The 23827-nt window shown below is 34.7% G+C and overlaps 2 protein-coding genes across 3 annotated transcripts; one reads left to right on the plus strand and one right to left on the minus strand.

The window, feature by feature from the left end:
- Positions 1-58: 58 nt before the first annotated feature.
- Positions 59-1848, minus strand: LOC131635533 (pectate lyase-like). Its single transcript, XM_058906159.1, has 3 exons — positions 1606-1848; positions 858-1518; positions 59-760 (listed from the first exon to the last, which is right to left on the minus strand). The coding sequence occupies exons 1-3, from the start codon at positions 1797-1799 to the stop codon at positions 305-307; spliced, it is 1311 nt and encodes a 436-aa protein (XP_058762142.1). The 5' UTR covers positions 1800-1848; the 3' UTR covers positions 59-304.
- A 19825-nt stretch (positions 1849-21673) lies between these two features.
- LOC131635551 (uncharacterized) lies at positions 21674-23341 on the plus strand. Of its 2 annotated transcripts, XM_058906185.1 has the most exons (3): positions 21674-22130; positions 22406-22926; positions 22969-23341. In XM_058906185.1, exons 1-3 carry the CDS (start codon positions 21995-21997, stop codon positions 23185-23187), a joined length of 876 nt encoding a protein of 291 aa, XP_058762168.1. In that variant the 5' UTR covers positions 21674-21994; the 3' UTR covers positions 23188-23341. The 2 variants fall into 2 exon arrangements, with proteins under 2 accessions (XP_058762168.1, XP_058762163.1); XM_058906180.1 differs by having other exon boundaries at positions 21677-22130; positions 22406-23341.
- The last annotated feature ends 486 nt before the right edge of the window (positions 23342-23827 follow it).

Raw genomic sequence — 23827 nt, forward strand, 5'->3', positions numbered from 1 at the left:
ATATTTACATCTGAGATTAAAAAGATGTAAAATAAAATCTAAAAAGGAGAAATTGAGATGAAAAATATATAATAGTAGTATAAATCAAAGAAAATTTTCTATCTTCCCACAAGTATTTCTCTTGCATCTGCCTAGCAATAGTAGAATATGCTTGTTCTTTTACATTATATTTACATCTGAGTTACTCTACTCTCTTGCCCTTGATATTTACATCATAGTTACAATAGCTAGCTAAGGTTTTGGGTCTGATCCTACAATCTAGATTAACCTCAGGTTTGAGATTCTAATAAGTTGTATTTGGTAATCAACATGGCTTGTTTGGTACACATTTTATAGAACCTGCATATTTAGTAAGGTCTGCTGCAAAACTCCCATGCTTTGGCCGGATATCGTCATTCGGCATTGCAACCTTTTTTCCAGACTGTTTAAAAAAGGCTCCATTCATCATCAAGTCATTCTCTGATATCCAATTCCAATTCTTCCACACACTTTCAGGTGAATAATCCCTCTTTGTCACCTCTTTTGCATTTGGGTTTACAGGAGCAATAAACCTGTTACCCTGGCTGAGTATGGTAGGATGTGTGCTACCACCAATGGCATACATAAGCCAATGAGTGTAGTCATTGTTAACAATGTGAAAGAAACCCCATCTACACCTTGGCATTCTTTGTATCAATCCTTTCCCAAAATGGTTGAAAGCTACTGTTATTTGCATTATTTGATCTCCTGAGAACCCATCACTTGCTCCAAATAACATAACCTAAACCAAAACATCAAAAATAAAAACATAAATAACATAATCTGCATGCATGCATGCATGCAAACAAAAGAAAGTTGACGTTGTGTTATTTAGTTACATGGTCTTGATGTGTCATATGACAGTTGGAAATGGTTACAGCGGTTGATCCCGCTACGACGTCAATCAAACCATCAAAACAGTTCCACATTGAAATGTGATCTATCCAAATATGACTAGCTCCAAACAGTGATATTCCATCACCATCACTCGTCGAACGTTGTCCAAAGTGACTCATCGAGTCTCTCATCAGTCCACCACTAACTGGTTTATTATCATGGACGTGTAACCCATGAATGATGATGTTTTTCACATATTGCAATGTTATTTGAGCACCTCCACAAATATGAACATTTGCACCACGTGCATCTATGGTCTTGTGATCTGTTAGTAGAAGCTCCGCTTTCAATTTGATGGTCATGCTATGTTTAAAAATGATCCATAACGGCTCCTTTTGAATGGCTGCGTGTCGCAATGTCCCTGGTTTCGGGTTAACAAGCTCGTTGTCGGACGGATCAGTGACAACATAGATTCTACCATCTTTGCCTCCTGTCGTGCCGCGGCCAAAACCAAGAGCACAATCGGCTAGCTTCTTGCGATTCTTTTCCCAATTAGGATCACATCTCCAGCAACTATCGATGGGATTTGTCGCTTTGCATGGACCTTTGTTTGGGTGTTTTCTAGTCAAACCCCTCCTTGAACCATTGAAACCACTGAACATCCTGCATCATACATGAAATTTCATTTCATAAAGTTATTCATATTCATGAATGTGAAAGCAAAGAAAACATAAACAAAAAATGATATACCCGTGGACATCGTTGTTGAAAGAAGCAGCAACACCATGAGGGTTTAACTGGTAAGCCTTATGTGCAGCTTTTGTGGCTTCATGAGATCGTCTTTGCCAGTGTTGGTCGAAGTGAATTATTTTAGCTTCAAAGATAGGGAATATAGCAAGATAAAATACATAGAAAAAAAGCAATCTAAGCTTGTTGGTTTCCATTCCAACAATGTTTTGTTTAATCCTTATCAAGTTTTTTGTGTGTGTCTTGTTTCTTTTATTGTGTTTGAAATCCTCTTTCCTGATTTTGTGATAGGTCCTATGTACACGGTATTATTAGATCCTCTTAGTACTATATTTGTATGGAAAAATAGTAAAATATCAACCGAAATGCATGCTTTGATTCTGCTTCATATGCTATATATTTGGGTGTGATTTCAAGCCTTTATAGACCTTAAATTTGTTTGCTTTTTAAAAAATGAAATACTATAATATGGGGAAGAGTATCTAGCCTTAAATCTCAATGAATGAATATAGGCAAAGCCTTTATTTGGATGGTTGATATTTAGTCTATTTGCTTAATTTGTTTCTCCAATTTGGACTACGTTGCATGTCAATTATTTGTATGAGTTGATAATTTGTGTATTGTCATTAATGACATACAAGAGTGAGTAGCTTGAAGTAATGAGAAGTAATATGAGAAAATAATATTTACACCAACATGGTATTGTTTTCACATTGCACATTACCATTAAAATGTGGAACCATACATATACATATATTTAGCTATAAAATGGATAAGGAAAACGATAAACATCATAGTAATATGTTTTCAATGTTAATATTTGAGTGAAGAGTTATGATTTTTAGTTCTCATTGACTCGGAAAATGCACATCATAGAGTGCTTTGTGTAATTTAGTGAAAAGTTTTACAGAAGAAAGAAGTTATGGTTGTTTATATTCCAACTATTCAAAATATGTACGACGGAGCATTGACTAGTGTGAGGACGTAACGTGAAAAGGCAATCAATTTTTCCATAATAATAGGATTGCACAAATGTTCAATCCTAATTCCGCGCCTTTTTATTTTATTTTTTGACGTACTTATATAACACATTCTAGAGTTAAAAATGCAAATGATATAGTTCTACTTGAAGAATTAAAAGAGAATTTAATTGAGAGATTGAAAACGAAGTAACACATAATACATGGAATGCATGTTTAGAAAAAGAGGAAGCGTTTATAACCTAGAGATAAAAGTTGGAGATCATATCTTACTACAAGTTATACTGTTAAAATTAATTCGATCCATAGTACTAAATAGAGGAGAGACAAATCATTAAATTTAAGTTGAGTAGTTGAAATGAAGGAGAGACTTAGGTGTTTTATGTGACTCGAAAGTACTGCTCAAACTAATTTTTTTATCTGACAATTGTAAGACCAACGATGTTATACAACACAATATTGGGTGGTAATAAAAATCAACACAAAAAATAAACTAAGTGTAATTGAGATAATGTTGCGTTGAATGTGTGGTTATATTTTAAGTTGTTCTACTCTCCTACGATTTGCTGCTAAGGGTTTTGCTGTCTATCTTATTCGTAATCATTTATGTTATTGCTTTATTAATTGGATCAAGAAACTCATGAATGCACACTTCCAATAAGATTAACTCTCGATTCAATCATGAGCACCTCTTTTTTCTTTAAAAATAAATCAATTTTAGAAATGTGATTTGAATTATAGTTATGCATAATTCGAATCATGAAATAAACAGAAATTATGATTTTCTTATGTTAGTGAAATTTAAATCACATGCTTTCCTGATTCGAATTAAGTAAGAGCTTGATTCGAATCACATGAAAGGCTGATTTGAATCTTTATTGAGATTCAATTTTCGGATTTATCTTTTGCTTGTGTCATTCAAATCATAGAATTCTTTGTCTCGAATCACTAACTCAAATCAAAGGTGTAAAATTTGGGTTTTAGGCGCTTGATTCAAATCATTCTCTCATTTATCTTGAATCATAAGCTTTGCTCTTGACTCGAATCTTAAGATCCATTTTAATGCATTATCTCCAACACATAAATACAATTTTCTCTCTCTAGTTCACAACTTTGAAAAAAATCTGAAAAATCTTTAAAACTTTGAATCTTTAGAAATCCATTTTCACACAACATTTGTTCACAATTTTAGATTGCATCTGAAATCACCTTCAATCTCTAGCAAGACTATCAGACTTGGTTGTGCTTCTTGTTGTGAAAACGATGCCAAGAACAGAGTATAATAGGGAACACAATGGGAAGCAAGAAGAACAACAAAGATTGGTTATAACTTCTATTCTTTACCTTCTCTTTGAAACAATATTGCAAGTGTTACAAGAATAACGAATAACCCTCTCACCCTAAATTATTATTTGTAGTATGTAATGATGAGAGACTAGTATGCTATTTATAATAAACCTAATATACTAAACTAATGAGATTTTTCACAAATACCCATTACAAGCTAACTTAAATAATTGGACATAACAAACAAGCCCAATTCAAAATACTAACAACCCTAGCATTTTGATCCCCACATACTAGAACACTATTGTAGGTCTTCGACACAAGCATGTGAACATACTTCGATGACATGCATAAATCCTATAGAAATAAAAGCTACCCTTCGAGCTGCTAGAGTTCGATCAAATATCTCACAAATCTCCACCTTGGAACAAACTCTAATATCAAAGAACAAACTAGCTTTCTTCATGCAGCTTTATCAACTCCATACAGTGGAAAAACTTGAAACTCGACAATGTCTTGGTAATCATATCAGCAACATTATGATCTGTTGAAACCTCCAGTACTTGGACTTCTCCACGCTCGATTATTCCTCTGACGAAATGCAACCTTATATCGATGTGTTTGGTTCACACATGATATGCTGAGTTCTTCGACAAGTGTAAGCACTTTGACTATCACATTTAACAGTGATACCTTAACCTTGAAGTTTCAGCTCCTTTGCAACACCTTCAAGCCACAATGCTACTTTCACAGCTTCAACTAAGGCAATATACTCTACCTCAGTGGTTGATAAAGCAACAACCTTTTGAAGTGTAGCTTTCCAACTAATTGCTATGCCAAACATAGTGAAAACATATTCAAAAATAGATTTTCTGGAATCCATACAACCTGCATAATCAGAATCGACATATCCTTCCATTACTGCTTTACTATCTTCACCCAAGGCTCCACCATAAATTAGGACTCTATTGAGAGACTCATTTATGTACCTTAGAATCCACTTAAATGCTTGCTAGTGAGCCTTTCCAGGATTCACTACGTACCTGCTTACAAGACTTACAACATATGCTATGTCAGGTCTAGTACATACCATAACATACATCAAAGAACCTACTATATTAGCATATGGAATGCTATTCATGTATGCTCTTTCGATATCAGTACTGGGACACTAATCAATACTCAGCTTGAATTGAGGGTTTGTTAGAGTCACAACAAGTTTCGAATTCGACATACCAAACTTTTTGAGAATCTTTCGTAGGTATGCCTCTTGTTATAAACATAATTTGACTGCTTTCTATCTCTTTGAATGTCAATCCCAAAAATCCTGGATACAACTCCAATATCCTTCATATCGAACTCCTTATTGAGTTCAACCTTTACCCTCATTACATATTCAACATTGTTGTTTGCTATGAGAATATCATCCACATAAAGCAACAAAATAACAAATCAATTACCAGGTCAAAATCGGAAGTAAATACAATGGTCAAACTGACTTCTAACGAAACATATGCATGCCATGAGCTTGTCGAATCTCCTATTCCACTGTCGAGGAGATTGTTTCAGTCCATATAAAGATCTTTTTAGCTTGCACACATAATCTTACTTCCTCTTTTCGACATACCCTTCAGGTTGCCTCATCAGGATTGTTTTGTCTAGATCACCATACAAGAACACAATCTTCACATCCTTCTGTTCCTGTTCAAGATCGACCTGTGCCACCTTGGAAAGAAACATTCGAACGGACCTATGTTTCCCAATAGGAGAAAACACATCATTGAAGTTAACACCTTCTTTCTGAGTGAAACCCTTTGCGACCAACCTTGCCTTGTATATTTTAGATTCCACTCCTTCGATTCCTTCCTTAACTTTGAAAATCCATTTATAGCTTACTAAACTTGCTCCTGCAGGTTTCTTGACCAGTTCCCAAGTGTGATTATCATGAAGATATTTCATCTCATAATTCATGGCCTTCAGCCATTCAGTCTTATTTCGACTTCTCATAACTTCCTTATGGTCTCTAGGTTCTTCATCTAGAACCTCACTAGCAAAGATTAAGGCATAAACTATAAGATCTGCATACTCAAGTCTATGAGGTGACTTGATGACACTTCTTGACCTATCTCTTGACAATAAATAGTAATCGACAATTTCCTCAACTTCCTTAGCATCTTCTGCTTCTTCGACTTCATTTGGGGTATGTAATTCAGCATCAACATGCTCCACCTCAACATGAATCTCTACCTCTTCTAGCTTTTCGTCAGATATTTCGGCACCTCGACAAATATCATCAATTTTCTTAAAAGTCATTTTAGCTTCATTGAAAACTACATCTCGACTGGTGATACTCCTCCTGTGACCTGGCTTTGTGCACCATAGCCTATAAGCTTTGACTCCTTCAGGGTATCCCATGAACATGCATTTCAGAGTTCTAGGTTTGACCTTGTCTGGCCTAATATGAGCATAGGCTACACAGCCAAATAATCTCAGTTTGTCGAGATCTGGTGGATGTTCTGACCAAACTTAGTCAGGTGTTTTCATATCTAACGGAGTCAAAAGACATCTGTTTATTAGATATGTTGCTGTCGAAATAGCCTCAACCCAAAACACCTTCTTTAACCCAACACTAGTCAACATGCATCTAACTCTCTCTAAAATAGTTCGATTAAACCTTTCAGCCATATGCCTAGCAATACTAGAGGCAACATAAAATCTGTCGAATGCCTCTTTGCAAAATTCAAGGCCATTATCGGTTCTCAACCTCTTGACCTTTCTTCCAGTCCGATTTTGTTTCCCTAATTTTACCAGACCATTCTCAATGACATGACCCAATCTCAAGTGCCAAACCTCTGTCTTCGACAAAGGTTTCATGGATGCAACATTTGTCAAACCACTTACAATTTCAGCCTCAAGGGTATACAAGTCTTGTTTCTTCATGCCTCTCAAGACTTCCTTCAACCCCTTCATGACTTTTAGGATACTTTTCTCTCCTTGGAAAACATATCCTTTCTTGTCGAATTCAACAAGAGAAATCAAATTTCTCTTCAAATCAAGTACATACCTGACTTCAGTCAACAACCTCATTGACTTGTCATGAAGCTTGAATCTCACAAATCCAACACCTACAATCTTGCAAGCTTTGTTGTTTCCCAGCAATAAATATCCACCATCTTAATCACATAATTCCTCGAACAAGTATTTTTTTTGAGTCATGTGCCAAGTGCAACCTGAATCCATAATCCAGTCCGTACTCGAGTCACTGCTTGAAACCATAAGAACATCAGATGATTCAAAATCATCTTAAACAATGGTTGGGTTGACATTATCCTTACCTCAATGATCTTTCAGGCGTTCAAGGCATACCTTTCTTATGTGACCCTCCTTCTTACTATGATAACATCGAATACCATATGCTTCGCTACTGTGACTACTTTTACCTTTCTTCTTGTCGAACTTACCATCCTCTTGCAAGAGTTTTCCCTTAAAGGCCAAAGCTTCACCAATCGTCGAAGGTTTATGCTCCTTTTGTTCGTTCAAGTCCTTAGAATACATAGCTGATTGAACTTCTTCGAAGGTCAAGGACTCCCTTCCATACAAGAGAGTTTCTTTGAAGTGCGCATGTGTTCTAGGAAAAGCGCACAACAACAACAACACTTGATCTTCATCATCGATCTTCACATCAATATTTTCAAGATCGAGAATCAACTTGGTGGACATATCCAACTGCTCAGCCAACACTTTGTCTTCAATCATGTTGAATAAATACAAAGCTTACTTCGGGTAGAGTCGATTTACCAGTGATTTAGTCATCTACAAACTTTCAAGTTTCACCCATAACCCTGATGTCGTCGTCTCCTTTGATACTTGTCAAAGAACCTTATCACCAAGGCTCAGCAAAATTGTGATGTGGGATTTCTCTATCACGGTCTTCTTTTATTTTTCCGTTAACGCAACATCTATAGCCGCCACTCCCTTCAACACTTCCAAACAACGTTGTTAGACCAATATGGATTTCATCTTCAAGTGCGACAGACCTAAATAGTTCACTTCGATGCACTTTTCAATCTCATACTTTGTTGAAGGCATCTTCTCCATGCTCACTGCACCAATTTGTTGTGAAAATAATGCCAAGAACAGAGTATAATAGGGAACACAATGGAAGCAAGAAGAACAATAAGGATTGGTTATAACTGCTATTCTTTAGTTTCTCTTTGAAACAAGATTACAAGTGTTACAAGAATAATAAATAACCTTCTCACCCTAAATAAGGATTTGTAGTATGAAATGATGAGAGACTAGTATGCTATTTATAATTAATCTAACATACTAAACTAATGGGTTTTTTCACATACTTAATTAAAAGCTAACTTAGGATACAAGCTAACTTAAACAGTTGGACATAACAAACAGGCCCAATTCGAAATACTAACAACCCTAGCATTTTGACCCCACATACTAGAACACTCTTCGATTACAGTATGTAGGTATTCGACACTAGCAATTGAACATACTTTGACAACATGCATAAATCCTGTAGAAACAGAAGCTACCCTTCGACCCATTAGAGTTCGGTCCAATATCTCACACTTCTCAACTCTGAGTGAGTGTGAGATCTAGTGATAGGAGGTTCATTAGGTGTTAATGTTTGTGTAGTTTTTGTTTTAAATCAAGAATCAAGTTGTGATGGTGTAGCCAAGATTGACAATCCAACAAAAAGAAAAAGGAAGAGTCTATTATCTATTTAAGACTTTGGTAGAACTGAGTGAAGGTTTTTACAGACAAAGTTTGGAGTTTCTGTAACTTCAGATTAAACCAAGAGCTCGGACAAGGGATTTTTGGTTGGGTATAATTAAGATCGAGTGAATATTCAAGATCGAGTGAATATCTTGTGGAATTTACCTTGTGAGCTAAATATATCAGAAGAAGCAATATTCAGATTGTAGTTGCTTAGTTGTTATTTTAATTTTCAACATTATATAGTTTCTTGATTGTATTAAAACACACATTGTAAAAATTGTAAAATAATGGAAGACTAAGCATTTTAAAAGGTTTACTGTTGGAGAATGGATTAGATGCAAAGCAAGGACGAACGCCCTGTAGAAATATAAATAGTAGTGCATTCTTCTCTATTCCTCTCTTTAATTTTCAATATAGTTTTACACAATTAGATTTTATCGCTTTTCTTGAATCGCATATTGCTATGTTTTTATTTCCTTATAATGATTTATGTATAAGCGTATTTCTAGGATAGATACAGTCATGTAAATATTTGTTTTACATGTGATTGAGAATTTTTTGTATACAACATGTTAAGTAAGATGTTCTAATGTTACGTGAGACATTTTGTCTCGAGGTGCTTCAGGGTGCAATTATTGTAGACAACATGTTAAGCATGTTATTCTAACTTTATGTGATACATCTTGTTTCAAGCTTCCTACTTGACTCACATGTTTTAATGGATTGAATTTCACTCTAAAATAATTTGTTTTCATTTTGATTCAATTAAAGATCTGATTTAAAGGTTTGTTCTCATATGAAAAATATCAAGGTAATCATAATCGAATAGGACTTTGGACTGGTATAGACATTGATTTGGAATTTTAAGGTTTATCATGTCATATTATTTTATTATAATATTTTATTAAAAAAATCATATAATAGATAGTTATTGTCTATAACCCTTTTAAATAATATAATAGATAGTTAAATAAAAATCATATTAAAAAATTAACATATTTATGCAATGCAATTATTTTTCTTTAAATCTTTTATTCATAATCTTTGTTTTAAAAAAGAATGATCAATCCCATTGTAATACGGTGAACTGCCTTTTATTGAAATGTTGCGGTAAGCAAGAGTCGCCACCGACTTTTATTTTATCCAAATTAATCAGAAAGGCTAAAAGAACAGGAAAAACCTTTTAAATAAAAACTGAGTTCGGGGGGTAATTATGCAAAGGGAAGGTGTAAGACACCCTTTGCATCCATGGTTTTCCATGGGCTCTTAATTGCTTTGCTCTTTGAGTTCAGAAATGTAGAAGAAGAGAATACGGACTTTAGCTCGTAAATGAGCGTAGCCTTTTTGAAGGTTTATGAAAAATGGAGTAGAAAAAGATTTTAGCCAGAGCAAGGCAATTAGGAGCAATTGCCTTAACGTTTATAGAAGAGTTCTTTTAGCCTTTCAGGGCTATCCCTGCCATAGGAGGGCAAGGAAGTCCTTTAATTTGGAGGTTGAAGGGTCATCGAAGTTATCGTTCGCCATAAAACTGTCCCTGCCATAAAGAGGGCAGGTAGTCTAAGGGAAAGATCAGAATAGCCTTTTTCGTTTAGGCAACCAGAGGATACCTCAGCCCTTCGTAGCCAACTTACGAGGGACGAGATCATATTTAGTGTATCGAAGGCAACATCATTAGGGACTTATGATCTTTGCATTAGTCGAGGCAACATGGCTGAGGTATCCTCGTATTCGAGGGACAAGGCTATTCTGCAAAAAACACAAGGCAACAGGCAACAAGAGGGGTACCGTAAAAGGTGCGTGGATGCAACAATCACGTGATCAGATTCAATTATATTATCTTGTAATTAGGTGATTCTAATTTGATTAACAGGCTTGCACTCCCTAGGATTACTAACCACACAATAATATGAGGAGGGGAAAAAGAAACCAGCGGATCTGACTCAAGTAATAATTAAAGGCAGAGAAGTAAAAGAGGTTAGATTTTAGGGTTACCGACTATCGAGCTTTGGCGGTTGGCAAACCCTGCAAATTAGGAAAAAAGAAATAAACAGAGAGTAGTTAGTGTTGGCTAATTCAATGACAGTCAAGGCTAACCCTAATTAAAAAAGCGAAATAAAATAGAATGAACATTTAAATAAATAAGATGTAAGACTTAGCTTTTGATTTGATCTGATATGTTTTGTAGTCGAGAGTAGCCTCGAGGTTAAGCCTGAAAAATTGGCAGAGGCAAACAGAAAAGGAGGTGAGTGTAAGCAGAGTTCATTATATTTTGAAGGCAAACCCTTAATAACAAATATTTAAATAAGGGTTAAATCGGGACTTAGCTTCGTAATAGGCGTGGCGCACAGTCGGGAGAAACCTTGTTGCTAACCCTGAAAAAATGCACAAAGAAATATTTTCTCAGTGTAGGGAATGATCGTCGTAAACCCTGATTAGGGTACGAATAAAATAGAATTAACAGAATAAATGAAATCAATTTAATAAATCGGTAAAAATCAGATTTCGATTAAATATCTAACCATAATATTTATTTTTATTAATTAATGAAATTTTTTTATGACTAATTAAGCTATTTAAAACTATTTTAAATTTATTAATAAACAAATCAAATTAATTATCATAAAATAAATATTTTTAAAATAAAGATTTTTATGAAAAAGGAAAATTTAAAAGAAATTTGTTTTAAAGAACTAATAAATAAACAATTAAAAATAACTAGACAAAATAAATAAATAAGTGAAAACTATATGATTAAAAATAAAAAAAATAAAAAAAAGACTAGAAGCTTAGCTGATGATTGGGTGTGACTGCCTCCTTGAGGGTCCATGATACGCGTGCATTCTGGGTCGTCAGATGTAACCTCGGTGGAGATCTAAGGGTTATCCTTGAGGGTGCATAGTAGGAACGCGCAGGATCCGCCGCGGAGGATATGAAAGCAATGTTACCATAAAATTAGTGAAAAAATAGAAAGGAGAGAAGCTGGGGCTCGAACCCAGGTCTTGTTGATGACAAGTCTTTCGCCTTGGCCAGTTGAACCAGTCTCATTCGCTACTAATGTCACCCACACAAATCATAATATACGAAATTAAAACGAATAAAATTTGAAAACAAATTGGCGCGCCCTAGTTGCTTCTTCTTCTTTGCAACCTTAGAGATTGCAGAGACCTTTTGCTACGATTTTGCAGCGCTTTTACTACGTATCAATTCGTAGCTATGTCCTGCAAAAATCAAACTATAGAAACATGGCAAATAAATTACATACTCGGATGCGAATCGATTATAATTTCCCTTTTGAATCCATTGGTGCCCTCAATTTGGACTGGTTTCACTTCTAATTGAAAGCCCCCAATTCAGAACTCGTAAACCCTAGCCATAGTGTCACGCTATTTACGCACTTAAACTCAAATCAAGCGATCCAGAAACATTGTACAGGTCCTCACGATTATGAATCTATATTCAAAACATGTTCATGATGCTTACATAACAAAATCGAAACTCAAAAATAAATGACAAACCGTGAGTTATAGGACTCTGTTCTTGTCTTGTTGATCGAGGGTGATGATTGGGATAGCTACAAGAGTGGTCCAGGAGCGTGTTAGGAAGCTTTGATCTGCTTGAATCGAGCTCCACCTCTTAAACTGATTTCCAGCCTTTTTGAAAATTCTCGACCTTTTTAACGTGTTCACTTGGCTGCCAATCCTTGTCCACCTCTCCTTTTTTCGTCTGACCTCCCTCCTTATATAATAAATCTCCCTTAGGGTTATAAGCTTTCAAGAAATATATTGCATTCAATGGGAGATATTTGATTGAAAAATCAAAACTCAAACTTTCCAAAATTGCTCAAACTTCAATCATCCCTTTTCATGTGAATTGGTCAGCTTGTTATAACTTACTTGGGCTTCAAGGCATCTAACTGACAAGCCCATATGCTTTGCATCAATTAATTTGGTTTTTTAGTATTTTATTTTAATTAAAATCGGATTTAAATGAATAAATTCCAAAATAAATAAAATAAAATAGAAGGAGGCGTGCAATTGGTCTTGGAGGTCATGGAAATCTTTAAGAACAAGTTTGGATCACAAAAACTTATGCCCATTTAGAAAAAAATTGACTTTGCTAAATATTTCTCTTCATGCACTTCTTCAAAATTGTCAAACTTGCACAACTTGTATCTTGCTCACCCTTCAACACTTTGCAGTGTTTTTTAAGATTTTTAGAAAGCTCAAGGTGTCCTTTAAACACTCCTTTTGGTTTCATCTTAATTGAGTTTACCATGTTCGAGTTATGAGCTCTTGAAAAAGATGACTTTTTGTTGACCTTCTGGAGGGACCTATAACGTCTTGGCTCATATTTCTCAAATGGTGCGTTTCCAGCCTTGGCTTGTGAGAGACAAAATTGTAGAGAATTCAATTTTCTTCCAAATGAGGTTTGTATGGGAAATTTTTGATGTTCCATGTGGAAGTTATGACTGGTCAAAGTTCAGTTGACTTTCTCCTATGAAAACCCTAATTTAGAAACTTTTGAATTTGTTGATTTCTGATCTTTCCTTGATGAACCATGATCAATTCTTGATCAAATGGTGAATGATACTTCAATATGAAGATGTTGACAAAAAATCAGGAGTCTTGACTGTACTTTGACCACAGTTGACTTTTAGGTCAACCCAGTCGACTGTTGACTTTCTGAGCAATTGAGTAATCAATCTTTTTGAATTGAGACCTGAAATTTGTCATGGAGGTAGTGTGGAGTATCATAGACCATATGGGATGCCTTGGAGCCTTTGGTTCATTAATTTTCCCTCAGAACAACAAAACCCTAATCCTTGCTTAGGAGAGGTGTCTTTGAACATTGTACCTTGATTGGAATTTGAACAAGAGAAATAGTATGGGCAAATTTTGGGGTATGACACCCATTATGCCAAAACCGTCTAAAAAAATACGGGAATCTCTTCATACACCCATATAGGGTGAAAACACCCATGAAAACCCCAAAATACCCTTCAGATATGCATATCCGAACACACTTTTTTCATATTTTCAAGATGTTTCGGATATGCACATCCGAAATGACCTTTTTCAAACGTTTTATTATTTAAACGTTGGATTAAAAATATCAGGGGTATTTTCGGATACGAATATCCAAAAAGACCCAAGCTATACATTGTTACCACTATCACTATTTTATTAATTTTCTTTCACTCAAAAACCAAAACCCTCTCCAAAACCTCAGTCATTTTAAATCCATTTTTCATCTCCAAACCAAGTTTCAAGTGGTTGATCATAGCAAAGAGAGCATAGAAAGCTACAATTTGAGGTAAAGTGTCCTAATTTCATCTCTCATTTGCCTGCATTCATTCTTATTTGTTGTAGAAGAAAACCGCGTCACTTCGGATATGCACTTCCGAAATCCACCAAACTTATTTCGGATGTGCATATTCGGAAACATCTCTGTTACAGAATTTAGAAAACAGTTTTAACAAAATTCCTATTTTCTGCACGTGTTAGGTATGGTGCACCCCGACAACATTTCCAGAGATGGTGTAAATTTTCCGGAGGAGCTCAATGAAGATGCTAGGCCAAATGATGGGAATGACGATGTTAAAACGATTTTCGTAGCGATAGATGTTCGACAAGAATTTAAAAATTAAATGACTTTCACTTCTCGTCAACATTTGCTTGAGTGAATTCGAATTGAAGCTAGTAAATTTGGATTTGGTGTTGTGATAGCAAGGCCCGATAATGACACTAGTAGAAGGCAAGCATTTGTTGTGATGATATGCGAGAGGGGTGGGAAATATGTTTCAAAAACTTGGAAGTTAAAACATGATAATACAGGATCGAGAAAATGTACCTGTCTGTTTAAATTGTTTAAATTGCGTGTACCTTGTAAGGTTGATGGTTTGTGGAGTTTTAGTGTCGTTTGCGGTATTCATAATCATGCATTAGACACCAAGCTACAAGGGCATCCAATTGTGTGCTGGCTTAAGCTGGAAGAGAAGGAATCTATTTCAGAATTATCGATAATTAAAGTTGCAATGAGAAACATACTTGCTGATTTGAAACGAAAAAGACTAGAAAGTGTTTCAAACATCACACAAATATACAATGAATGTTATAAACTGAACATCGTGAAAAAAGGTCCGAGGTCAGAAATGCAACAACTTTTGAAACTTTTAGATGAAAACCAATACGTTTCAAGGTACAGATCTTGTGAGGACAACGTTACTATTCATAACATATTTTAGACTCATCCCGAAAGTATCAGGTTGTTCAACACAGTTCCAACCATCCTTATAATTAATTCTACGTACAAGACCAACAATTATATGCTTCCGCTTCTAGAAATTGTTGGTGTGACCACTACGGACACGACAGTTTCGGTTGGATTTGGTTTTCTAGAATCTGAGAAAAAGGATAACGTTAAATGGGCATTAGGAATATGCAAGACTTTGTTGATTGATCCAAAAGTTATGCCAAGTGTCATTGTTACCGACCGAGATAATGCCCTTATGAATGCGGTTGATACCATGTTTTAGACATCAACCGCATTGCTTTGTCGGTATCAACTAACAAAAAATGTGAGATCTAAGCTCAAACCTTCAGTTGGCACCAAAGATAAACATGATGCAGACGGAAACATCATCAAACCTGATGTTGTGGTCGAGAAGATAATGACTACATGGACGAATATTTTAAATTCATATTTCGAAGAGTTGTATACCGAGAATGTGGTACACTTCAGGACCTTGTGTGTCAGATATCATGATTTTCTGAAATACGTTGAATCTACTATCCTTGAATAGGTGAAAGATAAAGTTGTATGCGCATGGACGTACCATGTTAGACATTTGGAATATCTAAAAAATCGGAATGTGGTCAGACTTGAGTATTGTTCATCTTCACTTGACGCCGAAGGAAAAGTAAAGTTCACCCCATTTGAGCTCATGGACGACGACGATTTAGAGGTTATTGAAGGTGGAGAAAAACACAAGAAAGGGGGGATTGAATTGTGTTCTTTATCTATTAAAGATTCCCTTTCTTTAAATTCTTTCATTTCTTCTTTCTGTATCTCTTCTTCTGGATATGATTTTGTGTTGCGGAAGCATGCTTGGAATGTAGTTGCATAACCAATGAGATGTTCATTTAAACTTCTTATGTTTTATTAGAACTTTTGACTTGCTCAGTACAGTTCTGAATATGTTTACACGACTTGAACGGAGTTAAATGAATTGTACAGAAAGTAAAGACACATTTATTTTTATCCTGGTTCACCTTCTACCTAAGGCTACCTCTAGTCCACCTTCTTCAGGTGATTTGCCTCTCAACAGAGATCTTAATCCATTATAACCAATTCACGATTACAACTGCACGAACCTCCATCGTGACTAACTATCCTGCACAGCCAACTGTTGTGACTAACCCTGCATAAGCTACCCGCGAGTGACTAACCCCTAGATGACTGAACTGTTCAGTGATCCGTTCTAGATATAATGTTCATCAATCTAGTAACCTTCACAACAACGCGTTGTGACTAACTCCCTGCACAGCTACCTGTTGTGACTGACTGCAATGGACTGTTCAGTGATCTCCACGAGATATAACATCTATTGACTCATGGACTCCTGACCCTCACATGGTCTCCAAGAGGTTTCCACAATGACCACCATCATTGTATTCTCAAACTTCTGACCTTTACTTGGTCGCTCAAGGCATCATCACCAAATTAAATTGGTTTCAATACAATGCTTCTTAATAAGCAGATATTCTAAGTACAATCGTTTTGATACAATGACAAGTAATCACTTCAAGTGAATGAATAATCTTTGGATTCTTCTTGTCTACATCTTCTAAACGAGATCTTTGCTTCTTGGTGGTAAGCAGAATAAGAGCATCAGCTCCTTATGTTGAGTGCTTCTTCAAGCTAATCTTCGTTTTCAAATCTTCTTAAGCCGATTTAGAGCAACATCTCTATTGTAAGTTGCTTCTGATTTGATCTTCATTTCTTCTATAAGCAGGTTTAGAGAAACAACTCTATTGTAAGTTGCTTCTGATTTGATCTTCATTTTTTCTACAAGAAGGTTCAGAGCAACAACTCTGCTTTGAGTTGCTTCTTGAATTGATCTTCATCTTCAACTGTTGATCATGATTCTCTTGAAAAGCAAATAACAGTTTAATAATCTCAGACATCATTATTACACTGTTGAGCATCAACTCAGTGTACATAATTGTTCTAAGTCAATCTGATGTAGAGTGAATTATGATTTAATATTTGCATTCTTTTTCACTCACTGCTCCCTTTAAATGAATCTGCATTGCATGCATAATTTTCTTTTGATGGAGTCTTTTCTTAACATAGGCTTATGATTCGAGTATGACAACTTTGCTGTATATTTCATCACATACTGAGTATGTGTTGCCTCTTGTGTATCTTCTGGAGTATGATCTTTCTTTTTCTTGCACGCTTTCCTCACTCCATATCTTTCAAGTTTGATGTTTGCTCTCTTTATACAGCTTTGATGTGTTACTGTTGGAACCTAGCCGTTGAAATTTGTTTTAAGTTTTGCATTGAATATTTGTCTCGATTGGATCAGGAATTGCATGTGTTCACGGCATGATCTTATCTCTAGTGTGATGATGACAGATGGTCGCGTGTTTCCTTAGTTAAAGTTATTTTTCCAACGCGCTACATGTGGGTTGCTTCTTTAGTCAACTTTGGGAGTTGTTCCATTTAATTGTTGCAACCGTTTTGCTAATGATGATGTTTCTAACGGCTTCCCATTTGATTCTAAGCTTTGTATTTCCTTTAATTTGTATGCTGAGCTGTAGATTCTTCATTGGTTCACAGGTGACTTCTGTTGTTGTTTGCGTTTTATATGTCACTGCGTTACTCTATCAGAACTTCTGATCTTCTGTTCATGTGATTTTCTTACTGTAACGGATCTTGATGTATCTTGATATTTCTTGATTCTTCTGATGTACTTTCTGATTCTTTGCTTGTTGTATGTGAGCTTTGATATTGCTGTTTAACTCTTTGAAGATTGTCTTGTTGAATTCTAGCTTCTTGTGATACTGTTGTTGTTGCATATTCTTCTGAATGGTCTTGTTCTTCATTGTTGTTTCTTTACTTCTGATTTGGTGATCTTGGCTTGTTTGACGTATTCTTAATCAGAACATCTGATGGATGATGTTTAGCTTCGTCAATCTTCTGGATGTTTGATTTCATATCTGAGCCAGTTTCTGATGTAGTCATTGTACTCTTTTTTTGATGAATCCTGTATAAGGCTTATAGCATAATATCTGCATACTAAGTGAAACCATTAGTAATAAAATTGTTACTCACAAAATATATGCTTGTTATCATCAAAACCAGATTCTGAACATAGATTCTCAATCTTGTTCTAACAGTTATGTGGACAACTTTTCAACAATATTCTTCAAAGGGTCCGATCTAGTTGGATACGAAGCTTCAAAGATCGAGAAAAGATGTTATCAAAATGTTGCGCCGTCCTCAACTACCAATTTATAACAATATGTAATGTTAAATTTTTGTTGAACTATCTATGTAATTTCGATTATTTATGTTAAATTTATGCTTTGTTGCTTTGTTGATATGGATTATGTCCCAGACATATTTTCGGAAATGCACATCCGAAATCACCCTATTTCTTAAAAAAAGTGATTTCGGAGATACATATGCGAAGTCATATTTTTTGAAAAAAAAAATGAGTTCGAATATGCATATCCAAAATCTAGAAATTTTTACGAGAGGTCTCTAATAAGGTATGTGTGTAAAGAGATTTCCAATAAAAATACACATGGGCTCTTTTATAAGTCCAAATCATGATGAAACTCTAGATGATAACTATGAAACCTAAACTAAAAGCAATCATCCGCTCTTCACTTTTTCTCACCCCAGTCTCACGTGTCTCATACTTCTTTTTCACCATGTTCTTCTTAACATTGCATATCGTCTGTAAAATTTGTTTTCACATGTATTAGATTCACCATCTTTTATTAACCAAATACAAAATGGATTTGGTTTGGTGAAGCTTTTTCTAACAAGGATCCACTCACATGTTTCACTTTCCAAGTTCAAATAAAGGGTATTTGCAATGATAATTGACAAAACAATATTTTTTCAAAAATAAGCCAAAACACGGTTAGACCTTTAAAAATCTACCTGAACCGTCGATTTCTCCAGTTTTTATCAATTTTTGGTTGGATTTCCGATTCTTCATCTGATTTTATGCACCAGCGGTTTTGTTTACCAAATAAACCTGACAATGGTCTAGTTTCTATTTGAATTGGTTGGTCCAGTCCGATTTTTATTACCTTGAAAAATATTTCATTATGAATTTTTTTCTAGCAAAATTAGATTTGCTATAAAATATTTCATTATGAATTTTTTTCTAGCAAAATTAGATTTGCTATAAAATATTTCATTATGAATTTTTTTCTAGCAAAATTAGATTTGCTATTTATATCATTGATATTTAATTAGATTTATTTTGATCATGATTCAAAATTGATATTAGGGGTGGGAATAAGACATGTCAATTAACAGGGGCCTACGGCTTAGTCTACACAGGTTCGGACCAAACTTTTTTAAAGTAGAAAAAGGCTTAGGCTTTTTTTTATTATGCCTATTTAGCTAAAAATGTTAGACCAAAGCGATAAAAATATACTTTAAGCCTATCAGACCTACCTATTTAAGTAAGCGTGATTAATTTATTATTATTATTATATTGTATTTTGCACTTTGAACTAGAATATGAAAATAAAGCTTAGTTATCTTGAAGAATTTATGAAAATAAGTTGAAAAAAATCTTATGAACAATGTCATAAATTGTTGTCATTAGATGTTTTCATAAGTTCTCTCAAATAAATAGTATCACAAAACTTATGCTAATAGGTAAACTCGAATGAGTCAATGAAGAAAAATATTTAGTCCCGTTAATCTTATAATTTTTTTTGTTTACTTAACATTAGTTGAATTGCTTATTTATAAATGGTCAAATGAAGTAGGCTAGTAGGCCAATCAGACATCCGAAAAAGCTAGACTCAGGCCTAAAAATGAGTATATGATAGGCTACAGGTCAGACTTAGACTTTGAATTTTTTTACAGGATAGACTCAGGCTTGACAAATGCTAACTCGACCCAACCTATTCCCATCACTAATTGGCATTATGAATGATCTTCCTTGCACTTTTTGAAATCCAACCATTTAACTATTTAAGGTGGCGTTCTACCTCATGTAAAGATTCAAAACTTGTATTTTGAAGCTCAATGTTTTTATTTTTATTGAGTCTTTTGTTTTGAATTTGTAATACTTTATTAAGGAGTCATCTTAGTTATCTTTTTAAGTTATGAAGATAGCGTATGTATTTCTATTGTAATTTGTAAATGATTCAACTCTTCCTTTACTTGTGTAATTGTACAAACATTTAAGAGACTGTTTGAGTGAAAGTGAGAGCGGTCTTAGATTTAGTGGGAGCCTGAATCGAAGTTCAGGGGTAGTATTAAAAAAAACATCGAATTGGGAAAATTTAGATGAGACTTGTGTACTATTGACTACTAAGAGTGGATTTCTTTTCATTGGGCTGATGCCCTCCATACATAAATGACTTTGCACCGAACTGAGTTAACAATTACTTTTGTTATTTATTTTACGCCTTTATTACTTTTGTTATGACATCTTGTTGTCATACATATTATTTCAAAATTGTGTTTGACATCCTATCATCAATCAAATAGAATTTCAATTGGAATCAACATACATTCATTGACAAATATCATGTTCAATTAATGAAGGGATCTAGATAAACTAATAATTGTTATATACGGTGTCTTAAAGAGAAGAATCAACCCTAATCATGTATGATCTCCAAGATTGATTAACCTAAGTTGTGGCATATGGAACTTGGCCTCTTAAATCTCATAAGTATGAGAAATATTGTCTCTGAAAAGGTCATTATTGGTCTTCTTGATCTCAAGACTGAAAAAGTAAGAATGACTAGTTTTTTAAATAAAAGTAGTTTGCATGATCGACTTAAGCATGGTTGTCAAGATCTATAGTAAAATCGTGAGATCTTAAGATCTTACGAGTTTCAGTAAGGTTTCCGCGGCGGAGCGCAACTGAGATCGTTGGAGGAGGCGGAGCGACTGGAGTGCCGTGCAAGATCGTAAAATCGTGATATCGTAGATCTATTGCGACCCACTTCGCTCATCTTTGACCCAGTTCGACCAGACCCAATCCAACTTGAAAGTGACTCGTTCAGCTTAAATTCCAGCCTTGTGCATTTATAACCAAAATCCATTCCCCTTTCTCCAAGGCTAATTTTTTGGGAACGTTAGGATTTTCAATATGGAAAATATCAGTCCATTAATTAATTTAATCATACCTTTTATTCCCCTCTTCAATTCTTTTTACATATTATTTTCATTCCTTATTCATCTCTCATCAATCTCACGATTTATTCTCTTCTTTATTTATTCTATTTTAGGGTTTCTACCTTTCTTTTTTTCAATGTTTCTACCTTTCTTTTTTTCAATGTCTTCCATTCCAATTCATGCCTCCTCATCTGCCTATTCCAGTTCATGTTTTAATGATTTGTTAAATTAATTTATGTTAATGTTTGTTTAGAAATTATAAATTATGCTAAATTAGTTTATGTTATGTTTGAAATTTTGGATTATATTAATATTTATTTATTTTAGTTATTTTTATAATTTTGTTGATTTTGTGGGATCTTATGATCTGATTCACAATCTTACGATCCATGCTTTTTTCATGCCCCAACGATCTTGAGTGAATTCCCGATTTTCACAACCATGAGCTTAAGATAAAATAATATTTATATACTGATTTTACTTTTATAAACTTAGCTGAAAGACAGGTTTAAAAATATGCAAAGGAAAACGTTTGATGAACATCTAAGAGTATATACATTGAGAAAAAAAATATAAAAAATGGCGTGATAGATGTATTTTATTAGTTATATGATAGAAAGAGAAAGATAAATATATAAACTAAGATGTTTAATGAATTTTAAAGAATATGAAGTGTCCAAGTAACACAAAGAAAGCAAGGAATAGTATACTCTTGTACATGTTATATTACAAAACTATATACATTACTATACGTTCATGCAGCTCAAGTTTGGAATAATTGGAAATGATCAAACAAGTAAAGCAACCCAACTATAGAGCTTGATCATGAGGAAAACATGGAAACCACGTCACGCAATTATACAAGCAAATTATATATAGCTTCCGCATGCAGATTGCATTCAAATTGTGCAAATTATAACAGGGTCTATCACATTTCTTTAATACCAATTTCTTACAATCTTAAGTTTTCTATTAGTTGAGTTTGTTCGTCCTTAATGGCCAATGCTGGAGGTACACCAAGACTTAGAGTAACAAGAGCTGCAGCACGCACTGCACTTGTTGAAGAGATTGTACCTAGTTCTGGATGGTCAGAGGACTCTACCGGCCATTATCTTATAGTGGATCTTTCTGGTATGTATTGGAAAAATATGACTAACTTATTAAGTAATTATAATATGAATTGAGTAAAATTAACCCCATACATAAACCAAAAGATATACTGGTATACTACTTACTAGGCTTATGTAATTATTTGTTTCATGTGAGAATAATCTAATGAAGAAAAACTCATGAACTACTTAGTAGATATATTTACAAGGATTTCTTGTACAATTACCAACAACGATTGATGCCATGAAAACAAGAATAGCACATTAAACTTTTTTCTTCGTATTGCTTCTGTATAGAATTCAAGAAGGAAGATGTGAAGCTTCAGGTTGATAGCAGTGGCCGTATTGTTGTTAAGGGAGAGAGGCAAGCAAGTGAGCTGAAACGTGTTCGTTTTCATCTGAGTTTTCCTGCACCATCGAATTCTGAGGTCGATAAAATAGCTGGAAAATTTGATGGGGGGATACTTTACGTGACTCTCCCCAAGCAAATTGTACAGGAGAACAAGGAGAGTGACCATGAGGAAGCAGGGAATGACAGTGTTGAAAGAGCAGAAGAAAATGATAGCCATACAACCAATGCAAATGATGAGGGGAGAGATCTTAATCAACACTTCGGCCATGCTCATGACGAGGGGAGAGATTTTAGTCAACACGTCGGTCATGCTCATGATGAGGGGAGAGATTTTAATCAACACGTCAACCATGCTCATGATGAGAGGAGAGATTTTAATCAACTCGGCCATGCTCATGGTGAGGGGAGAGATTTTAATCAACAGGTCGGCCATGCTCATGGTGAGGGGAGAGATTTTAATCAACAGGTCGGCCATGCTCATGGTGAGGGGAGAGATTTTACTCAACAGGTCGGCCATGCTCATGAAGAACACAAAGAAGAAAGAAAAGAAAATGTACACATGGGGAACTTTTCTGGACAAGTAATAAGGAAGTGGGATCAAGAAACCATGTTAAGAGGTGCAATGGATGTTTTATGGAAAAACAGAGAAATTGTGGTAACTGCTGTTATAGCCTTCTCCTTTGGGATGTATGTATCTAGTAAATTCCAATCTTCAGAAGCACTATAAGAAGTCCTTTGACCTGCATCCAGTATTGCATATCCACCATTAAGTGCCTTTCATATGTATCTATAGAACTAAGTATCATGAAGATATTCAAACATTAAACATATATCTAATGTATCCTTCTTTGTTTCCAATCTTAACATCTACTTCTGTTATATGATATAATTTTATAGGTTAGACACAGAAGTCTTACCTAAATTAATTATTTATGGTCCTCATCAAATAGCATAATATCATTTTTTTCATCGGTTAATGATAATCTGATCAAGTCAAGTATACCGTATTAAACCAAATACAAATTTCTTAACCTCTGCATCCTCAGCTTCTAACTATGTAAGAAGTGAGAATCAAAAGAAAGAGGTTTAAACATACATATTACAGGTTCATCTAATGAAAGATGTCTTAGACAAGATACAATCACAATAAGGATCTGTAATCTTCCTAAAAGTTGAATAGTAAACCTCCAACTTTCCCTATAGTTTCTATCCAATAATTGTATGCTGGCTTCTATCTTTTGATGAAAAAAATCTCAAAAAAAAAAAAAATCCAAACCAGATGACATCATCTCTTCTTTTTCAAAACCTCCTTTGCATATGATTCTATAAACAATATTCTCCACTGACCTAAATCACCTAATCCAGTA

Source organism: Vicia villosa, linkage group LG1, assembly GCF_029867415.1.
Source record: "Vicia villosa cultivar HV-30 ecotype Madison, WI linkage group LG1, Vvil1.0, whole genome shotgun sequence".
NCBI classification, from domain to species: Eukaryota; Viridiplantae; Streptophyta; class Magnoliopsida; order Fabales; family Fabaceae; genus Vicia; species Vicia villosa.